General features: G+C 35.2%; 1 protein-coding gene across 4 annotated transcripts in view; it reads left to right on the forward strand.

Moving 5' to 3' along the window:
* The window catches only part of ADK (adenosine kinase), a 533,995-nt gene that overhangs the window by 415,783 nt on the left and 95,817 nt on the right, over positions 1 to 22,395 (forward strand). For all 4 annotated transcript variants that reach the window (XM_070470873.1, XM_070470876.1, XM_070470874.1 and 1 more), the window contains one exon: positions 11,589 to 11,624. In XM_070470873.1, coding sequence (XP_070326974.1) covers positions 11,589 to 11,624 — 36 coding nt within the window. The remainder of the gene's footprint in view (positions 1 to 11,588; positions 11,625 to 22,395) is intronic.

Here is a 22,395-nt window from a genome sequence, read left to right on the forward strand (position 1 = left end):
GAAGAGAAAGAAAATGTCAAAGGGCCTCTGGAAGTGAGGAAGTATATCTGAGGATGATACCAAATGAAAGGAATAAAGGAAACTACCCCTAAAAAGTGTAAAGAAAGAAAAGATTTAAAAGTTGATAGCTGAATTTCTCGGTAAGACTATATTTAGGGAAGTTAATGAATTTGAAGATAAGCAACAGGGAAGGTGACAGAGAAAGGGAAAGATGATATGTAACAGAAAAGTAGGGAGGAATGTTTCTCGGAGAGGGTGGAAAAATTCACACTCTAAAGCATCAAAAAAAAAAAGAATCTCAGTTTTTCATCTGTTAAATTATCCAATAAAATTGGAAAAATGCAAGCAAGAGGGCTTAAATATGTAGGAGTAAGTGGGAAGACTGACCAAAGACTAGAAAGAGGGAAAATATTTATTCAGGAAATTAAGAGTAATTGGTGATGCAAAGAAATTTGGACAGGGATGAAAATTATGCTTCTGAAGAAATAGAAGAAAATGGCTATTCTTAAAATAGGAGAAAATAAATATTTCTTAAAATAATTATTCCTAACTTTTACACTATGGAGAAATCCTTCATCGCTCTAGAAAAGAGATCAAGTCCTATTCAGAAAGGTGAAGGAGAAAGCCAGGATTGATGACCAATGGGAAAAGTTTCCGAAATGGATATAGTTAGAAGCTGATTTATAATACTATGTACAGTAAGTCAAAAATACTTTTAACAAAAATCCCACTTGTTAGCCAGTCACTTTATAACGTTCAGTACAATAAAAATGCCAGTATTTTGTTACTACCTCTGTGCCAAATACGTTCATTTTCCAGCGTGTTGTTGGTATCTAATGAAAACTCATACTTTGTTACAGAGACTCCTAAACACACAGGCAAGCACTTGTATTAAATGTGTTATCTCAGATTCTGACAAAAGTTTGCAAGGGGGGACAAAAAGAGAATTCCCTGGCAGTTCAGTGGTTAGGACTCCTCACTTCCACTGCAGGGGACCACAGGTTTGATCACACATGGGGCAGACCAAAAGAAAAAAAAAAGGTTTGCAAGGTAGATAAGTATCTCTTGGTTCTAGTTTGTAGACTTAAGATGATTGGCTCCCATTTCATTATCAAATGCAATACTGGCTTCTCAAAAGTATCTTTTTAAACCTATTTATCCTAGAGGAAGGGTAGGTGAGTTATGCTTTCAGTTAAATATTTATGGAGATACATGTTATGTTGGGTGTTTTCTATCATCTTTCTGTAATTATTTTTTTAATAGCCTGACTTTTTTTCTTTTGACTTCTTTGTAGTTTCATTTTTGTTGTGGGTTTTTTTGTTGTTGGTGGTGGTGTTTTCTTCACTTTCTTATTTCTTTTCCTTGAGAGACCTGTATTGATTATTACCACCATGCCTAACCTTGTTTCTTCCCACTGGCCATTATGAAAATTCTAATTCTGTCTATATTAGACTTGTTTCTAAGGCATAGTGCTACTGTATACTTTCTGCATAATTATTGTGAGTCACCTGGCAAGAAGGAAAATAATACTGAGTTTTGGTGATACTTGGATGGAATGTGTTATATACATATCCATAGTTTTAAAAATTATGACCTGAGAAAGAACTACCTTTTCCACCCCTGACCCCCTCCCCAACTAGAGGTAGGAGATTAGATGCTCCTCAGTTTGGGGTTGGGTTTTGTTTGTTTGTTTGTTTAACTATTTTTTGTTATGTTATTAAGTCACAATGTGGTCCTATAAGTTTCTTCTTAAGTTAATTCAGTAATATTTTGGATTGTGAATGTTGTTATGATTTCTATTTATTTCCTCTTCTCTCTTGAAAGACCAAGAGACTCAAAGAATAGAGGAGCTTTTACGATAGGTTCTGCTGTTGGGTTCATTAGGCCATAGAGGGTGGAATCTATGTATCAGTGATTATCACACCTTGACCTTAGGAAGGTAGCAGGGATTATCACATCTTGACCTTAGGAAGGTGTGATAGGAAACTTAGGAACTTTAAGAAGCTTAATGCATGGAATATAGAAAAAATAAAGGATATTGGTGCACATTTGAGAGAAAAGAATTATTAAAAAGATAATAAAAATTACAATCTCTCCCCATCCTAAGGTCTTCCTTTCCTTTTTTGATCTAATTTTTAATACTGATCAGTAATACCTTTCTCATTGCCCCACAAAATATGCATCTAAACTTGTAAGAATCAATTATTTATCTTTTACTGTTTGTTTATTAATATAAGTGATTTAAGTTTTAGATTTTTTTTCTTTTTCCAGTAAATGAGGGAAGTAAGATCTGTCTAAAGATACATTTTACTCATCTTAAGGTTGATAAGCTGTGTAGCCTGGTCTCCATAGGCCTTCAGTTCTTCACTGGTAATGCAGTAAAGAAGAAAAATGTCTGTTTTAAAACTTATAAGTATTCTACGAATAGCATAATACAGGGATTGCTCAAGTCCAAGTGACCTAACATCCCTATTTGGAGAGGAGAAACAAAAAGATATTTGAAGTAAAAAAGACTGAAAATGTTCCAAATTTGAAGAATACTATAAACCCAGAAATCAAAGAAGCTCAACAAACCGCAAAAAAAAAAAAAAAAAGAAAAAACTACACCAAGGAACATCATAATCAAACTGCATAAAATCAGTGATAAAAAATCTTAAAACAGATTTTTTAAAGATATATTCTGTACAGAGAAACAAAGGTAAGAATGCATCTGAGGGCTTCCCTGGTCCCTCAGGTATAATCTGCCTGCCAGTGCAGGAGACATGGGTCTGATCCCTGATCCATGAAGATCCCACATGCTGCAGAGCAATTAACCATGTGCCACAACTATTGAGCCTGTGTTCTAGAGCCCGGGAGCCAAAAAAGAATGCATCTGAAACAGTGCAAGCTGAAACTCAGAGAAAAATTGTCAATCTCAAATTCTATACCCTGCAAAAATATCTTTCAAAAATGAAAATGAGATAAAGACATAAAACAACTAACTAAAAGAGTTCATCAGTAGCAGACCAGCACAAACCATTCAGAAATCATTGGCTCCAGATGCCAGCTATTATGAATACATTTTATTTGGCATTGGATATATACTTTAATGTCTCTGAACCTTCAGATTTTTATTTATGAAAGGAGAAGAATACCTATTTTATGGGATTTTTATGAGAATCAAATGAAATAAGGAAAATAATTGACATCTGTGGAGTGTCTTCATTATGCCATGCACATGGTGTCCCACTAAAAATGGAAATAAAACACCCAATAAGAGGCCTACTCCCCTAATTGTTTTCTTATCCTATCACCTCTCCTATTTTTTTAGCAGCTGAAAAACTTGGGTTATTCTACAAGATAGCCCAAATAGCTACTCAATCAAATTTTGAAGAAATACTTTTCCTAAACTTGCTTTCCTTTACCTACCATCATTAAATATGCATAACAGTGGGAGTGATGAACAGCTTTCCTTGGTAAAACAGACACATCACCTAGTAAATCATTTTGTGAAAGGATTAAATATGTTCTAAACTGAACCTAATTTATTTGGCTTATAATTCAGCTATGTAATTTTTTTCAGTCATGTTTATGAAGGTGTACTTTATACAGTGTTTAATTTTTATCATAAACCTATTGGATAGGGGCCATGCTTGTCTTTATAGCTTATACGTTGCCCCACAGAGTTTTTGACACTCAATAAATGTTAAATAATATTTCTATTCAGCATTCTGAAGGCAGGAAGCGTATGGTAATAAATGCCAGAGCACAGGTTGAAAATCTCCCAGAAATTGTATGTATTGGAAAAACCAATACAGATATTTTCATGAATGAAACATTTTTAAAGGGGCTTCTCAGATTTATAATTTACTTAAAAATATTCTCCAGCCTTTGTTTACTTTATTTACAAATTAAAACTTTTCCTCTTCACAAATAATTTACTATTAAAAGTAGTATAACATTAATGCAATCTCATAGGAAGATATGTAAATATTTTTATAAATAAGTACAGAGTACATTTTGTAAATAGTACAAGGTAAAAGTAACTCATAGTGTGAAGGATAGCATGAACAAATATTTAGAGGCTTAAGCAGTATCAGTCAGTTCAGTTTAGTCGCTCAGTTGTGTCTGAGTCTTTGGGACCCCATGGACTGCAGCACACCAGGCTTTCCTGTCCATTGCCAGCTCCTAGAGCTTGCTCAAACTCATGTCCATTGAGTCAGTGATGCCGTCGAATCATCTCAACCTCTGTCGTCCCCTTCTCCTCTCACCTTCGATCTTTCCCAGCATCAGGGTCTTTTCCAGTGAGTCAGTTCTTTACATCAGGTGGCCAAAGTATTAGAGTTTCAGCTTCAGCGTCAGTCCTTCCAATGAATATTCAGGATTGATTTCCCTTAGGATTGACTGGTTTGATCTCCTTGCAGTCCAAGGGACTCTCAAGAATCTTCTCCAACACCACAGTTCAAAAACATCAATTCTTCGGTGCTCAGCTTTCTTTATAGTCGAACTCTCACATCCATACATGACTACTGGAAGAACCAAAGCTTTGACTAGATGGGTCTTCGTTGCCTAAGTAATGTCTCTGCCTTTTAATATGCTGTCTAGGTTGGTCATAGCTTTTCTTCCAAGGAGCAAGCATCTTTTAATTTCATGGCAGCAGTCACCATCTGCAGTGATTTTGGAGCCCAAGAAAATAAAGTCTGTCACTGTTTCCTTTGTTTCCCGATCCATTTGCCATGAATTGTTGAGACCAAATTCCATGATCCTGTTATTTTTTGAATGTTAAGTTTTAAGCCAGCTTTTTCACTCTCCTCTTTCAGTTTCATCAAGAGGCTCTTTAGTTCTTCTTCACTTTCTGCCATAAGGGTGGTGTCTTCTGTGTATCTGAGGTTATTGATTTTTCTCCCAGCAATCTTGACTCCAGCATGTGCTTCATCCAGCCCAGCGTTTCACATGATGTACTCTGCATATAAGTTAAATAAGCAGGATGACAGTATACAGCCTTGACATACTCCTTTCCCAACTTGGAACCAGTCTGTTGTTCCATGTCCATTTCTAACTGTTGCTTCTTGACCTGCATACAGATTTCTCAGAAGGCAGGTAAGGTGGTCTGGTATTCCCATCTCTTTCAGAATTTTTCAGTTTGTTGTGATCTACACAGTGCAAGGCTTGGGAGTAATAAATAAAGCAGAAGTAGATTTTTTTTCTGTAACTCTCTTGTTTTTCCATGATCCAGCAGATGTTGGCAGTTTGATCTCTGGTTCCTCTGTCTTTTCTAAATCCAGCTTACACATCTGGAAGTTCACAGTTCACGTACTTTTGAAGCCTGGCTTGGAGAATTTTGAGCATTACTTTGCTAGCATGTGAGATGAGTGCAACTATGCGGCAGTTTGAACATTCTTTGGCTTTGCCCTTGTTTGGGATTAGAATGAAAACTGACCTTTTCCAGTCCCGTGGCCACTGCTGAGTTTTCCAAACTTGCTGACATATTGAGTGCAGCGCTTTAACAGCACCATCTTTTAGGATTTGATTAAGCAATATGTCTTCATATTGCTGCAGTCCATGGGGTCGCTAAGAGTCAGACATGACTGAGCAACTGAACTGAGCTGAATATAGGAAAAAAATAAGCAGCAGATAGTTCTTTATCATTAAATGTCAGCATGACTCAGAGATGTATCACCGCTACAGCTAAGAAATGCTTAATCACAATCAGGTATAGAGAACTATTTAGATAATATGTTTCTAAATTATCTTTCCTTTATTTTTTCACCTGTGATTGATCTGTTAGCCACACTTGTTTGGTTTGACTTCTGTGAGGATTTTTTTAAGAATTAGCATAATCTGAATAGAGAGATTTTCTGAATTGGACCATGTTAGTTAACCTCTTAGAGGCTTAGGTTCCTCGTGTATAAGATATGGATAGAGAATCTGGGCACAGTTTAGTTTGGTGCCCCTGAATTTCAGAGTCTCTCACAAGGCTGAAGTCAGGATGTCAGCCAGGGCTTTAGTCCTATCACTGCTTGGGAAAGATTCACTTCCAAGCTCACTCATGTGGCTGTTAGCAAGCCCTAGATCCTCTCTGATGGTTAGTTATGGGCCACTCCATGGGAGAACTCACAACATGGCAGGTTATTTCCCCTAGAGCAAGAGCTGAGAGAGACTGTGTGAACAAGAGAATGAACAAACACTTTTTGTCAGGTATTTGTTAAAAGTGAGTCTCTTGGTCCAAACAGCACACAAAGGGGAGGAAATTTTACAAGGATTTGAATATCACCAGTTAGGGATCTACACAGTACGCAACCAATTTAGAGGTTTCCTGCTACACATATGATCCACAGATAGGACAAATCATGGAATGTACTCTGGATTCTCTGAAATTCATTTGCTTAAATTTCCCAAGATTTTACCAAAACCTTGAATTTAATATGTGATATGATTTTATAGTTCACATTAAATATTTTACTTATTCCTAGTAATAATCTAGTCAGTTTTGTTGGCCTCAGTTTTACTAATATAAACTAATATATACTGAGTGACTTGCCCAAGATTACATGTCAAATGAGCATAAAATGGCAACCTTAGTGTAGGTCTTCTAAGCCAACTACTCTTTCCATTTGGCTGAAACTGCTTCCTGACCAGTATTGTCTTGCATTTAAAGCCTTCAAAAAAGGCTTCATACATATAATTGTATTTAAAAAATGAATTTTATTTATATGCAGAGATTTTTATACATAGATTTATAGAGAGAAAGACAGGCATATCATATCATATCGTATCATATCATATCATTCCGTCTTAGACTCTTGTGTACACTACACCATTTAGGATTTACAGTATTGTTTCAAAATATTGCAAGTCGAAGTCTAATAAGGTGTATAACAGCTGTAACACTGAATCTCTAGCATAATAGTATCTGTTAGCCTAAAACTATCCTTGCAGGGTAAATACTAGTTGGTTGGAGAGATGAACAGCCAAAACAGCAGAACTGTTTTCGTGGTTCCATTCTCCCTTGGCTTTTCCCAGAGCTCTGGACTTCTATGACTTGAGTGAAGACCATGCTAACTCCAGTGAATTTTCTGCTTCCTGTTTGCCATTGGAGCAGCAAAATAATTTGTTTTGAATGGATGAGCTCCCTTCTATGGATAGTCAGAAGTTATCTTTCTTTGGTCCTAAGTTGGATCTTCTTTTTTACTTCAGTCCATGAAGTTTCAGTCAACACCCAAGATCCCTTATGTACGATGTCAAAAAACAGAGTGGTAACATAAGCAAGCAGGTAATACCTCTAAATGGGTTCAGTGTCTTGAAATGTAGAGGCAGAAGTAGGAGAGCAAGTGTTTTGAGCTATGATAGTGGTGGGTAGTTAGTAGTTACACCCTTCAGATTACCCTGGAGAAACGAGAGATGGTTTTTTAAGGCATGTTATGTTGCTAAATTCTTAAAATAACTTTGTGGTTTGGTTAGTAGGAACATCTGTTTCCCTGAAGGAAAAGGATAGTTCCTACAACCAGTAACTTAATTTGGCAAAGTCTCAGGATATAAGGCCAATACACAGAAATCATTTGTATTTATATGTAACTAGTAACAAATAATTGGAATTAGAATAACAATATGGCCTATTTATAGTTTTAGTTTTATAGTGATTACAGATAATTATACATAAATTAATATCAAGGTATTATCAGGCAAAATGCAAGGAAAATAGTTTTCTTCTTAGATATATAAAGGAAATTGTATTTTCATACACACAGACGCACACTTAAGTTGTTCCTTCTTTTCCTGTATAACCTGAGAACTGTGTTTTTTAGTAGTGGTTTGCTAATCCCTTTAAATAGTTCTTCATGTAAGTATTCCATAGTTTTCATTAACCATGAATTTCAGCTTTATTTTTTAAACCTCTACTCAAAAACTGTACTTGGTTGTTGTTTCATCCTTTTAGCCTGATTGGTGAAGCAGCAAGCCTACTGCAAATCCTAAATAGTGTGGTGTAGATGAGAGCCTAAGACTTTAATTATATGTCATTTTATTCACAACACTCAATTCCAGGAAGGAAAAAAATGACTTTGTTGTTGTAAAAAGACATGTGTGAGTATCATTCATTGTAAACCAAAAATGATACTGTATTATAGCTTAGACAACAATGGGAACTGATTTTGAAAATGTGACCTGTATGAGAAACTGAATAATAGTGAAAGTTATCAAAATGGAAAGAAGTGTTAATGTGAAATCCAGCCTTCTCAGAAATACTCTTTCCTGGCCTGTTTCGTTTTGCTTTTGTTGCTTGTCATGCATGAATGAAAGTGCTACACTCTCAGGGGAGCAGGAAAGCCTCTGTGTCGGTTGTTTATTTCCTTAATCCCTCCTCCTTTGTGATTTTTGATGTCAGATCTAAAATGGAAAGCCTGTAAATATAATGATTATCACATGGATAATCACCTGCATTAGGAACCGCCATGCTTCTCTATTCTAACCCTAGCTGTTCTCCACATGTCACATCCACTCTGAGGTTGAATTTTAACCTGACTGCTTCATTAGATTTGTGAAACTCAGTACGTGGCGCCCTGGGGCAGCACAGATGGGGACTTGCTTGTTTTCTTTTCTCACTTTTACTGCGAAGGCATGCTAAAAAGTCCTTTTCAATTTAGTGTGATCAGTTCACTTGGAATTACCCGTGATATTTGGAACCTGCCTTAACTGTTCTGCGCACCATTTATGCCTTTTTTCTTCCCTGATTTCTGACCTAATGCCTTTTCTTTTTGTCCCTCCATGCAGTGAATCTTAGGACTAAAATTCTCCTTCAAATTCTTACTGAGTCAAAATGTTCCTCTGTGTTGTTTTATTTGTTTTGCTGTGAGGGAAAAATAAATGTTGTTCCATCATTGTATCTACAAACACCTTCAGATCAGAGGTTAGCTGTGGGAAAGTCTGCAGAGATGTGAGCCAGCTGCCTTTTCTAATGGAGAGACTGGGGGCACCAACCCAAGATCAAAGGAAGGTGGGAGGAAGTCAGGAGATAAGATCTTTTTAAGCCATAGAACAAGTGCTTAGCTTTTCAGTGATACGGCACAGCTCTGCAAACCTGTGTGAGGGGGCGCTGAGATAGAAAATTGAGTTGACTTTTCTTCAGCATGTCCTTCCTCAGTCAGAAATATGTTAGTGCTTGGAATAGTTTACAGATGTGGAAGAGTCCTAGGGCTCAGTTTCATTGAAGAATAACGATCTGACATTGGTAAATGTGCCTTCTTGCAATTAGTCAGTTCTATTGTACCATAACAGATCACAGTCAATTGCTTCTTACTTTGGGGAGCAAAACTGGAAATTAAAAAGGGAACTTATCTACTGTATGTGAATTTTGAGTTTTTATGTCTTAGTACAATTTTAGTTGTACAGATTTGTCATATTAACTTTGTCTTACAGTCCTTTAGGTTTCTTTCATGCCTCTGATAAAGTTCCATATAAATAAGTAGTTCTTACAAAGCTGTTTTGTTGTTTTTTTCATATAAGAATTAGCTTGGTTAATTCTTGAGTTGGACAACTTGGAAAAATTCTATATTGCTGTCTTTTGAACCCTATCCTTTTCCTTGACATCCGAGCTAGTAAATATTATTGACTGTCTGGTATACAAGATTCTGGTATAAGTAAATTGTCACGAAGGCTAACCACGCTTACACCAGTTGTCAAGATCATGATTTAGTTTTTTTATCTGTATCAACTAAGGTTAACTCAGTCAGCCTTATGTGCTTCTCTAGTGAACAGCCTAAGGAGTTGTACTTTCAACTTATCACTTTCTGTTAACTTCAGTGTTCGATTGTGATCGTATGTTTCAATCTTCTCAAATCCTCAAAAGTGGTTCTTTAAACTTAGATGGTATTAGTATATTGGACTATAAGTGCATACATACTCCTTTTCTCTGTGTTTTCCTTAACATGTAGATAGTACCCAGATTTGTGCTGGAGACATTAACTGTAGTTTTCTGCCTTACATGGTTTGGTGCAGCAGTCATTTTAGTTAAGTTGGATCTGCTCACTACTCAGGCTCACATCCCATCCTTCTATTAATATCTCTTGGCAAAGATAATTTTGGAGGAATGTAAGTTAAGATGTAGAGACTCTTGACAGTTGTCTGCAGTTTTTTTTTTTTCATCTTCAAGAGGGAAGTGGAATTGAAAAGTAATATTGCCTCCATTTTCTGTATCAGTACTAAAATGAAAATATATGCACAAAGCAGAGAGTGAAGAAAGGGAACAGTTTTGGTTACACAGATGTGTTTTTGTCATTTGATAACCTATTATAAGGGCATTAGAGTATATAATAATGGTCATCAGATTGTGCCCTTAAGATATATTTAATATCTAGAAAAACATTGTTTTAAAATTTTTAACCAAATTTTTAAAAATATTCAGCATTTGTTACCCTGTCATCTTAAATCAGAGAGAAATGAGGGGGTATACTTTTTATTACAAAAGTTTTCAAACAGGCAAAAGATAGTAATACTGAATACATCTAGATATATTGATATTTTACCATTTTTGCTTCACTTTTTTTTTTAATTTTCTAAAATAAATTACATATACCATGCCATTTTATCCCAGGATACTTCAGGATACACCTAAAAATCTAGGATTTTTTCATATCAAGTTGGTAATTCCTAATATTTGATTTCCATTTCATAATCAAACTTACCCAAAATGTATTTTATAACTGGTTTGTTCAAAACAGTTTCCAGTTAAAATCTGTACATTACTCCTGTACATTTTATCATGATGTTGACTTACTAAAAAGACGAAGGTACTTCTCCTGTCTAATGTCCTACCTTATGGATTTGTTTATTAGCTTTCTCAGTGTATCATTTAACTTGTTCTTCTATCCTATATATTTCCTATATACTGCAAGTTATTGAATACAATTTTCATTAATTAATGTTAAAAACTTTATAGATGGTGCTCTGTACCTTATAATACATTATGACAGAAGCCACAGACTATTTGGTGATCGAAATATTAGGTGATAAGATTGATCACTGGATTAAAGTGATGACTGCTTGATTCTTCCGCTATAAAGTTATACTTTGCTCGCCGTGACCAGCATGTGATCTTTGATACTTTGATTCCATGAAATAACCAGTTCCCTATCATCTTTAACCTAATGAGTTGAGCATCCATTGATGACCTTTGCCTAAATAAATTTCATCAGAGATTGCAAAATGGTGGGTTTTCTGAATCTAATCTATACGTTTATTAGGAAACATTCTTCTTACAGAAGAGTTTTCTGAAAGGTATTGTGTTAATTAAAAACATAACCATCAGCATCTTCCTTAGGTTTCAAATGATTTTCTTTGTCGGGGTCAAAACACCTGAACTCATGGTGACAGCTACAGTAAAAACATGTACTACATCTTCTTTATTTCAGCTTGTGAAGTGTGTTGACATTTGCTGCCTTTTTTTTATGCCAAGGAAAAAAGAAATCTTTTTTTTCCATGTAAGAATAAAAATTGAACTTGTGAGTATATTGAGATAATTGTGTAAAAAGAAGACTGTTTGAATGAGTTTCAAAATGGATTATTTCTTCATTACCTAGCACTTTATAATTAACTGTTCTTTTTTTTTATTTCAGGAAGCTGCCACTTTTGCTAGAGAGCAAGGCTTTGAGGTGAGTTAACCCACAATTGCACACTAAACAGATCCTAAAGGTTTTTTCTAGCTGATAATGAAGTTCTTTTGGACAGTGATTGATGTGCTATTATACTCTCAGAGCCTTGCAGCAGTTGCCATGGAAACTTGGCAGTCGTCATGGTTTCTTTGTTCTGCCAGCACAGTGTTATGACGCACTCTGCTAGGTCTGCACCCAACATCGCCTACAGATGTTATTTATTGAATTTTGAAAAGCCTCTTGGGAAGCCAAGAGGTTGGGCACGGTTTCAAGCTGCCTCTGCAGATATGGGGCCTGTCAGTTTGTTCAGTTAAAAAGCTACCTCATTAGCTGCATTACATTTCATAAGAATTCACTGCTAAAGCAGTGGTGGAGCAACACTAAATAATGAAATATAATGTCATTTAAATAATTTCAACCTTACCACATGTAGATTATCATTATGTAAATTAATTTCCTAAAAGTTATACTTAACTGTTGTTAGGAACTGACTAATTTAAACCCTTCTCATATGAACTTCCTATTTGAATCTTTTTTTCTTTTCTTTCCTTTTCCTCATTTCTTTGATAGCATAAAACATATGCATTTTCTGAAACAAAAAATTGATAATTGCTTTAATTTCAGATAATCAATTCTGTTTTCCGTATAGAAATATTATCCTGTCAAGATACCAAACTCCGTATAGTTGTTGTTGGCAAAATTAAGATAATAGCCAAGACCATGTTTTTATGTATGTAGTATCTACCTTCCGATGGATTGTTAGGAAATACTGGCTAATCTAGACCTAGGTTAATTGACAGCGATTAACTGAGTTTGTGATTTTTATGACTACCATATTTATTTAGTCAGAACTCTGTAGAATATTGTGTTCTATACGGCAACTTGGAATGTTTGATGGAAGTAAGTTTTTTAAATTTAACCTGACTAGATCTGGATATATAGAAACTCTTTCATTATTTGCATACTCAGTATTGTCTACCGTGTACAGAAACTGTGAGCGTTGTTTGGATATATTAGTAAGCTCACTTTGAACTCTTTGGAGAAAGGTGTTTTATAAAATTGTGATGGAAATGTTATATAAATGTACTAAAGACAGATTCATTATTAAGCAAAGTGATACATGTGTATGTTATCCATGCCATAGGACTTGACAACCAAGGTGCTTCTTTTTCTTGGAGGAAGATAGTGAGCATGTGGTATAAGTATTCTAGTCTCAAGGTCCTGTATAAAAACTATATCAGGGTAGGAAACTGCCTCATAGTGCTCCATTGATGGAAACTATCGTAGTTTCTTGGGAGTTTACTTTTTTTGTTTTAACATATTCTCATGAATATAAGGTTGAGTCCCATGAAGAAGAAGGAATAAAGATTTCCAAGCAATTTTTATCTAATTTAAGTTTCCCTTTGTAATTTCCCAAACTGGCAGTTGCTATACAGGGCTGAATGTAACGAGGGGAACGTTCAATTCAGAAAGACAAATGTTCTGATTGTGAAACTATAAGTAAATGTTTTAAGTCTTGTTTTAAAGTTTCACTGATTTTAAATTTCAGTATTAACAATTAATATTCTGTTACATAAAAATTCTTCAAATAAAAAATATATAGAGTATAAATTTATGTGCTAACATTTAGAAATATATTTCAGTTCTAAAAAAAACCACTTTTATAGATGCTTAGAAATGTAACATGTTGTATAACAAATGATTCTGTAGTGCCCGATAATAATTTTAATAATTTATTAAATCTTACTAATTCATAGCTTTATTGTCCCTTTGAGGTACATGCTTTGAATATGCCTGGTTTAAATTCAGTCTTAGCAACAAACTACTTTTTCTGTTTTCTACTAACCAACACCATATTAACCTTTCCATTAGTTCTTACTTATTGACTCTAAAGTTGTTTCTTTTTACCATAAATCTGCCATAACTGATAACAACATATGAACAAAGTGATAATTATAATAGTATATCTTATTACCTCCTGACATAGCAAAACTCAGTTGGTAATTTGACAATGATGTGTTAGATTGCATAAAGCATACAGTGTCTTGATGTATCCCTTCATGGGTTCCCTAAAATACTATAAGCATTTCAGAATCTGTAAGTGCCTTGATTAGAATACCCTGAAGTCAGTATTGTTAATAAAATATAATGCTTGTATAGAATGCTATCTAGAGAAACTGAATGATTTTTAAATGTCATTAAAGTTTCCTTAGTTGGTTAGATAGTAATATGAAAGCGTAGATTTGAATCTCAGTATTTTTAAAAGACTCAAACAAGAATAAATCATTTAACAGTTTAACATCTGTGGGAATGTGTCAGTGCTTTCTAGTCTAGTGTGACAAATTAAACAAAATCTGTATCTATTTCCTCCCAGCTTTAATTTTACCACTTAATTTGGGACATGAATGAGGGGAGAGAAGTGAAAAAATTAAAGAGAAAGGAAAGGTGGGCACTTTTTCTTCCCACAAGTCCTACCTTCATTTTCTGTTATAAATCCCAATCAGTTCCCAAAGCCACTGAGTGTTGCCACTAGTGATCTGTCTGCTAAGAGACCAATCCAAATGCCTCTAAAAATAACCAGTGTTTATCATCAGGAAATATCCTCAGTGACATTGTTTATGATATTCTGGTTAGCTTCTCTGCAAATTTCAGATAATCTTTCTTTAAGAAAAAAATCTTTAATCTTTAAAGTGAATTGGGCAATTTTCAGTAAGAAGCAGCAGCTAGCTAGCAGCTTAGGAGGGCACTGAAGAATGAGATAAAAACAGACTGGGCAGAGCACAAAGCAGAAGGGAGAGGAATGTATATATATATATATATATATATATAGGTTGATGGAAAATTGTATAGTGCCTGATTTAAATGACAGACCTGCTAAGAATTTAAAATGACAATTCTTGGTGTAAAAAGTTTCATGGGGCCTTTTATTATTTTGGAAAATCGGTTCAGACTGCAGTGTGTTTTTAAACCAACCTTATCTGAAGTTGAACCAATTAAAGGTTGGTATTTTTAGAACCTAAATAGAAATGAGGCACTTAGCAATATGTTTCATTATGAAACCTTTTAAAAGCAGTATTGAAAATTAATTTAAATTAAAGAACATACCTCCAACACCTAAATAAAACTATTCTTTGTGTTCTCATTCTCAGTGCAATAGAGTATATGCCAAATGATGTAGAGATTTCATACCTTTTCTATTGTATCAGTTACTCAGTTTTACTACAAGCAGCAAATTTTAATTTTCTTACTTTAGAGCTCTAAAATACAATACTTCTAACCACAGAGGAAATAAAGCAATCCTTTTCCGTTTTCCCACTTCCCTACAGCCCATGACTCTGCCAAGAGACTTCCAGGCTTGTAGTCTTTCTCTGACCAATGACAGCCCTGTCATTTTATACCACTGAGAGAAGAAAGTATTGAAAGTGTTATCCAATAAGGCATCCACAAGCTATGTGTGGCTATTTAAATTAAATAAAATTAAAAGTTCAGTTCCTTAGTCTGTAGGCAAGTGCATGCCTATGTAGATAGTGACTACCATATTGGACAGAGCAGGTGTAGAACATGACATCCTCATGGAAACTTCCATTGATTAGCACTGGATAACAAGTCTACAGAGAGTTTCAGAAGGTATTGATTACCAAAGAGTTCTCCAAGATTTTTCTAATGTTCCCCTGTTCCTCACAAATATAAAGAATGCAGTGAATGATTGCCAAGAGTTTCTGGAAATGAGAACTAAATTAGATCATGTTTGTTGATAGAGTACAGTGCTGCTTCCCTAAGTGACCAAGTCTCAAATGATAACAGTTTTAAAACACTCGATTAACAGAAAGAGATTATAATAGTCGTGATTCTCTTGATTTAATCCCTTACTCATTCAACAAATACTTGCTGAGCACTTACTTTGTGCCTAACACTTCGATAGACCCTGAAGACAAGATAGAAATAATAAAAGTGTACAGTAAAAGAAAAGGTGGGAGTCTCCTATTTTAGATACTCTTAATTATTGGAGTGACTTTCTGAGGAAGTAAAACTAAAAAATACAAATATCTAGCTATGACAAAAAAAAGCAAAACAAGCAACAGGGAAACAAACCAGACAGAGGGAACAAGAGTTTGCAGGACTCTAGACACAAGAGAGCATAGTACTGTGTACTCCAGGTAGTAACAGGAGGCCAATGCAACTGGAATGAAATGAGTGATGAGGAAGTGGTATGAGACAGGATGGAGACTGACACATCATATGACCACCATGATTATTATAGGAGTTCCTATTGGGAAACAAAGCAGAATATGTGTGATTAAGTGGGGCAATATATATGAGCACCATATTTGCATTTCTATAGGAGTAGATAGGTGGTGACAGTATTCTTTTACATTTGTGTCATGAGCTTGTTAAAAATGGAATGAAGACAATATATTAATTTGGAAAACAATGCTAAATTTAAAGTGTGTGACCACCAGTGACAATAAAAGCATAATTTGACATTTATGAAATGATTCAAAGTTTATAAAACATTTTCTAACATATAATTAATACATTTAATATTCATATAAACCTTGGAGGGATAGGTAGGGCATGAATTGCCATATCAATTGAACAGAAAAAAAAATAAACTACATAACATGTTCAGAGTCACATAGCTAACAGATAATGGAGTCAGAATCCAAGCTCAGCTGTCTTGAATCTGGTAATCTTTATAAACTACACTTCTTTCTCACAGTCTAACATATTGGAGGAGGAAATCAGATTTTCAAATGACCTTGGAAAATGAGAAATATCTAGAAACTCAGAAGTTGAAATTCACTAGGGTAGAACACAAACCAGAATAATTAAGAAAAATATCATGTTTAAATGCAAGATCAGCAATGACTTGTGACTGTGGCATATAATTATTTAACATGAAGATGCTTTAGTTTTGTAATCACAACAGAAATCACATAACCAGAATTCATAGACACAGTATGATCTATGGATAACAGGGAAGAGTGTTGGAATCAAGACTTTGTGGATGCTAGTCCTGGCTCTGCTTCTTAGTATGTTTATGACCTTGGGAAGTTACTTAACCTCTCTGTGACTCAATTTCCTCATCTATAAAGTGGGGATATAGTAATAGCACTTATTTCCCTAGAGTGGTTAAGATTTAATGAGTACTTTAGAGCTATATACATGGCTCTTGCTTTCTGCATTTATAAAATAGGGACATAGTAATAATACATACTGTCTAGACTGGTTAAGAGGTAATGAGTATTTTAGAGTGCTCATAGCTGTTTATACATGGCTCATATTTAAATGTGAGCTTTCTTCTACTTTTTCTTCCTTTTTTCTCTTTCTCCTCCCTTATTGGATAACATTGAATTCTCAATACTCAGAACTCTTCAGAGGGCTTCCCTGGTGGGCCAGTGGTTAAGAATCCACCTCTTGGAATGCAAGGGACACTGGTTTGATCCCTGGTCCAGGAAGTTCCCACCTACTGCTGAGCAACTAAGCAACTAAATATGTTACAAGTAATGAGCCTAAGCAACTAAATACGTTATAAGTAATGAGCCCACTCACTACAACTAGAGAAAGCCTATGAGCAGCACTGAAGACCCACCACAGCCAAAAGAAAAAAAACTCTTGAGGTCCTTTCTAGAGATTTTCAGGCAATTTAGGATTTGACAGTTTTGGAGCATATTTACATGACAGTAAATATAGGAAATACATTAATATTTATTAAGTACTTGGCATGTGCTAAATACTGCATTCAGCTCTTTCACTTACTGTATTTTTCCTCCTCACACACACAAAAAAACTATTTTTAACTTTCTATTTTGAAACCATTTTAGATTCAGAAAATTTGCAAAAATAGTACAGAGAATTTCTAGATACTTTCACTTAGCTTCCTCTAATGTAAACATATTACAGAACCAAGGTATAATGATCAAAACCTGGAAGTCAACATTAGTACAGTGTTAGTAACTGAACTATAGAATTTATTTTCATTTCACCAGTTTTTCCTCTAATTTCTTTTTTCTCTTCCACAATCTAGTCCAGAGTCACACATTGCATATATTTGTCTTCTTAGTCTCTTCTTATCAAACAGTTTCTCACTCATTCCTTGTTGTTCATGATCTTCATACTTTTGAAGACTGCCAATCAGTCATTTTGTAGAATGTCCATCAGTTTAGGTTTGTCCAACATTCAAAAACTAAGATCATGGATCCGGTCCTGTCACTTCATGGCAAATAGATGGGGAAACAGTGGAAACAGTGTCAGACTTTATTTTTTTGGGCTCCAAAATCACTGCAGATGGTGATTGCAGCCATGAGATTAAAAGATGTTTGCTCCTTGGAAGAAATTCACGACCAAATTAGACAGCATGTTAAAAAGCAGAGACATTACTTTGCCAACAAAGGTCCATCTAGTCAAAGCTATGGTTTTTCCAGTAGTCAGGTGTAGATGTGAGAGTTGGACTATAAAGAAAGCTGAGCACCGAAGAGGTGATGCTTTGAACTGTGGTGTTGGAGAAGACTCTTGAGAGTCCCTTGGACTGCAAGGAGATCCAACCAGTCCATCCTAAAGGAGATCAGTCCTGGGTGTTCATTGGAGGGACTGATGTTGAAGCTGAAACTCCAATACTTTGGCCACCTGATGTGAAGAGCTGACTCATTTGAAAAGACCCTGATGCTGGGAAAGATTGAGGGCAGGAGGAGAAGGGGACGGCAGAGGATGAGATGGTTGGATAGCATTACTGACTCAATGGACATGAGTTTGGGTAAACTCCAGGAGTTAGTGATGGACAGGGACGCCTGGTGTGCTGCAGTTCATGGGGTTGCAAAGAGTTGGACATGACTGAGCAACTAAACTGAACTGAATCTCTCTCATACTTAAGATTCTGCATTTTGGCAGAAATACGACAGAGGTATTGTGCCCTTCTCAGTGCATCGTAACGGGCATATACATGATATCCCAATATCTTACTGTTGGTGATGTTAACTTTGATCACTAGGTTAAGGTGGTATTTATCCCCTATGAAGTTAACTATTTTCCCATTGTAGTTGATAAAATATCTTGGGGGTGATACCTGTGCAGATATCCCATTTTACCCACTAATTTAAGCATCACTAAAGTTGATCACGGGGGTAAAGGGATGTCTGTCAACCTTCTCCACTGTTAACATTTCTGTTTTTCCTTTTGTAATGAAGATGTTTAGAGAGAGATACTATAAGACTAAGCAAATGCCCTGTTTCTCTTCAGACTTTTGCCAACTAATTTTAGCATACTTCACTCTCAACATCTTTTAACACAAATACTATTGTCTTAGTTTTGTAGATGAGAAAATGACGTTTCAGAGAGGTATATTTACCTGCTGTGTTGTTCAGTTGCCCAGTCGTGTCCAACTCTTTGCGACTGCTTGGACTGAAGCACGCCAGGCCTCCCTGTCCATCACCAACTCCCAGAGTGTACTCAAACTCATGTCCACTGAGTCAGTGATGCCATACAGCCATCTCATTCTCTGATAGCCTCTCCTCTTTCTGTCCTCAATCTTCACCAGCATTCAGGGACTTTTCTACTGAGTCATCTGTTTGCATCAGATGACCAAAATACTGCAGCTTCAGCTTCAGTCCTTCTAGTGAGTATTCAGGGTTGATGTCCCTTAAGATTAACTGGTTTGATCTCCGTGCTGTCCAAGGGACTTCCAGGAGTCTTCTCCAGCAGCACAGTTCAAAAGCATCAATTCTTTGGCATTCTACTTTTTTTACGGTCCAGCTATCACAACTGTACAGGACCACTGGGAAGACCATAGCCTTGGCTGTACCAGCCTTAGTTGGCAGTATAATGTCTCTGCTTTTCAACACTCTGTCTAGGTCTGTCATTGCTTTCCTGCCAAGAAGCAATCATCTTCTGATTTCATGGCTGCAGTCACCGTCTGCAGTGATTTTGGAGCCCCAGAAGAGGAAATCTGTCACTACTTCCACGTTTTCCCCTTCTATTTACCATGTTGTAAGGGGGCTGGATGCCATGCATGATCTTAGTTTTTAAATATTTTAATATTTAATTTTTAATTATATAAAAATAATAATTTTATCATTCATATATAGTATATGATTATTATATATTTAATATATTTAATTAATTATTTATTAATATTATATTATATAATATTTTATATATAATAATATAGTATATATTATTTATTATATAATATAAATATATAATAATATTATAATAAATAATTTTTATTAACTAAATTGTTTAATATAAAGTAGTAATATATAATTTTATATATTACATATTATATATTATTTATTTAAATATATAATTTATATATTTAATTATATAAATATATGTAATTATATAATATATAGTATAATATATATAAATACATATGATTATATAAAATATATAATTAATTATAATTAAATAATAAAAATAAATATAAAATAATGCTATATAAAATAATAATTTTAATATTTAATATTTTAATATTTAGTCTTTAGCTAGCTCTTTCATTCTCCTCCTTCACCGTCATCAAGAGACTCTTTAGTTTCTCTTTGCTTTCTTCCATTAGAGTGGTATCATCTGCATATCTGAGGTTGTTGATGTTTCTCCTGCCTATCTTGATTCCAGCTTGTAACTCATCCAGCCTGGAATATCCCATGATGTGCTCAGTGTGTAGGTTAAACAGACCGGGTGACAGCAGACAGCCCTGTTGTACTCCTTTCTCAATCTTGAACCTATCAATTGTTCCGTATAGGGTTCTAACTGTTGCTTCTTGACCCAGATACAGTTTTCTCAGGAGACAGGTAAGATGATCTGCTATTCCTGTCTCTCTAAGAGCTTTCCACAGTTTATCATGATTCACACATTCAAAGGCTTTATTTAGCGTAGTCAATGAAACAGAGATAGATGTTTTTCTGAAATTCCCGTGCTTTCTCTATAATCCAGTGAATGTTAGCAATTTGATCTCTAGTTTCTCTTCCTTTTCTAAACCCAGCTTGAAAATCTGGAAGGTCTTGGTTCACATAATGCTGAAGCCTAACATGCAAGATTTTAAGCCTGACCTTACTAGCATGGGAGATGAATGCAACTGTCTAATGTTTAGCGCCTTCTTTGGTACTACCCTTCTTGGGGATTGGGATAAGAAATGACCTTTTACAGTCCTGGGGCCACTGCTGGGTCTTCCAGATTTGCCTGCATAATGAATGCAGAACCTTGATGGCATCATCCTTTAGGGATTTGAATAGTTCTGCTGGAATTTCATCACATCCACTGCTCTATTAAAAATCAGTGTTTCTTTTTTCTTTTTTTTTTTTTTTTTCTACTTCAGTGTTTCTTAAGGCCCACTTGACTTCACACTCCAGAATGTCTGACTCTGGGTGACTAACCACACCATTGTAGTAATCCAGTTCATTAAGATCTTTTTTATACAGATCTTCCATGTATAAAAATTTACTATTTGAGGTCACACAAATAGGAGGAAAAGCTATGACCAACCTAGACAGCATATTAAAAAGCAGAGATATTACTTTGCTGACAAAGGTCCATAAAATCAAAGCTATGGTTTTTCCTGTAGTCAGTGTTCATTGGAAGGTCTGATGTTGACACTGAAACTCGAATACTTTGGCCACATGATGCAAAGGGCTGACTCATTAGAAAAGACCCTGATGCTGGGAAAGATTGAGGGCAGGAGGAGAATGGACGACAGAGGATGAGATGGTTGGATGGCATCATCAACTCAATGGACGTAAGTTTGAGCAAGCTCTGGGAGATGATGAAGGGCAGGGAAGCCTGACATGCTGCAGTCCACGGGGTTGCAAAGAGTTGGACACGATGGAGCAACTGAACAGCAATGTCAAAAATAGTAAATCCAGTTGTGTCTTACTCTAAAATCCCTTGTGATTTCATCATTCTGTTAAGATATGTTAGAGCAGATATATGGGAGAAAGAACTACAAGAAGATAAGGAAGAGGTTCATGTTTTCAAATTTTACAGAATTCGAAATATATATGGTTAGGAAGGCAAAATTGAAGTTTTAAGAAAAGCTTTTATACTAGATGGAAATCGTCTGTTGAGGGCAAAGCAATGACTCCTCAAAGCCTAGTGTGCGATACTTTGATTTGGTGCACAATGGAACTATTGATATGGATACAAATAGAATAAAGCTTAATCTTTCTGTGAAGATTTATCTTTTATATTTGAAAAGTTTGTTTCAATCCTGAATTGCTGTTTTTATAAGGTTTAACTTGAGGCATGAAAAAAATGTTGCTTTGATTAGGTTACCAAAACTCCCACAAAACATTCTCTTTTTTCACAGGGTTGGTATAAGACAACCAAATCTCACTCTTAATTTATTCCTTATACCACTTTTAAGAAGGATCGCTACTTAAAAATCATCCAGTACATGCATACAATTCCACTCATAAGGTGGTAAAGTGAATCTTTCTGGAGTTTGCCTCCTATCTTTACTAAAAATGAACTGTACTCAATCATAAGCAAAAATCCTATATTAGTAAAATATGTCTGTAGTAAAGAGATTTGGAGATTATATGTAATTTTAATGTATATATTTATTAGAGACATTATTATTATAAGACATTGTCATTTGGGGGGATCCTTTCAAATGTCACTGGTTATTTTTAATAGTCTTTCCCCTCAAACTGAGGGAATTTCTTTTCTCATCAGAGTTTCAGGCATAGTTCTTTTCTAAAATAAGCAAACAAAAGTGAAATAGTCAGCATGTTTGAAAGATCAGTAGCATTGTCCAACGACAAATGGCTATTTTTTTCAG

This window comes from Odocoileus virginianus, chromosome 7 (genome assembly GCF_023699985.2).
Source record: "Odocoileus virginianus isolate 20LAN1187 ecotype Illinois chromosome 7, Ovbor_1.2, whole genome shotgun sequence".
Taxonomy (NCBI): Eukaryota; Metazoa; Chordata; class Mammalia; order Artiodactyla; family Cervidae; genus Odocoileus; species Odocoileus virginianus.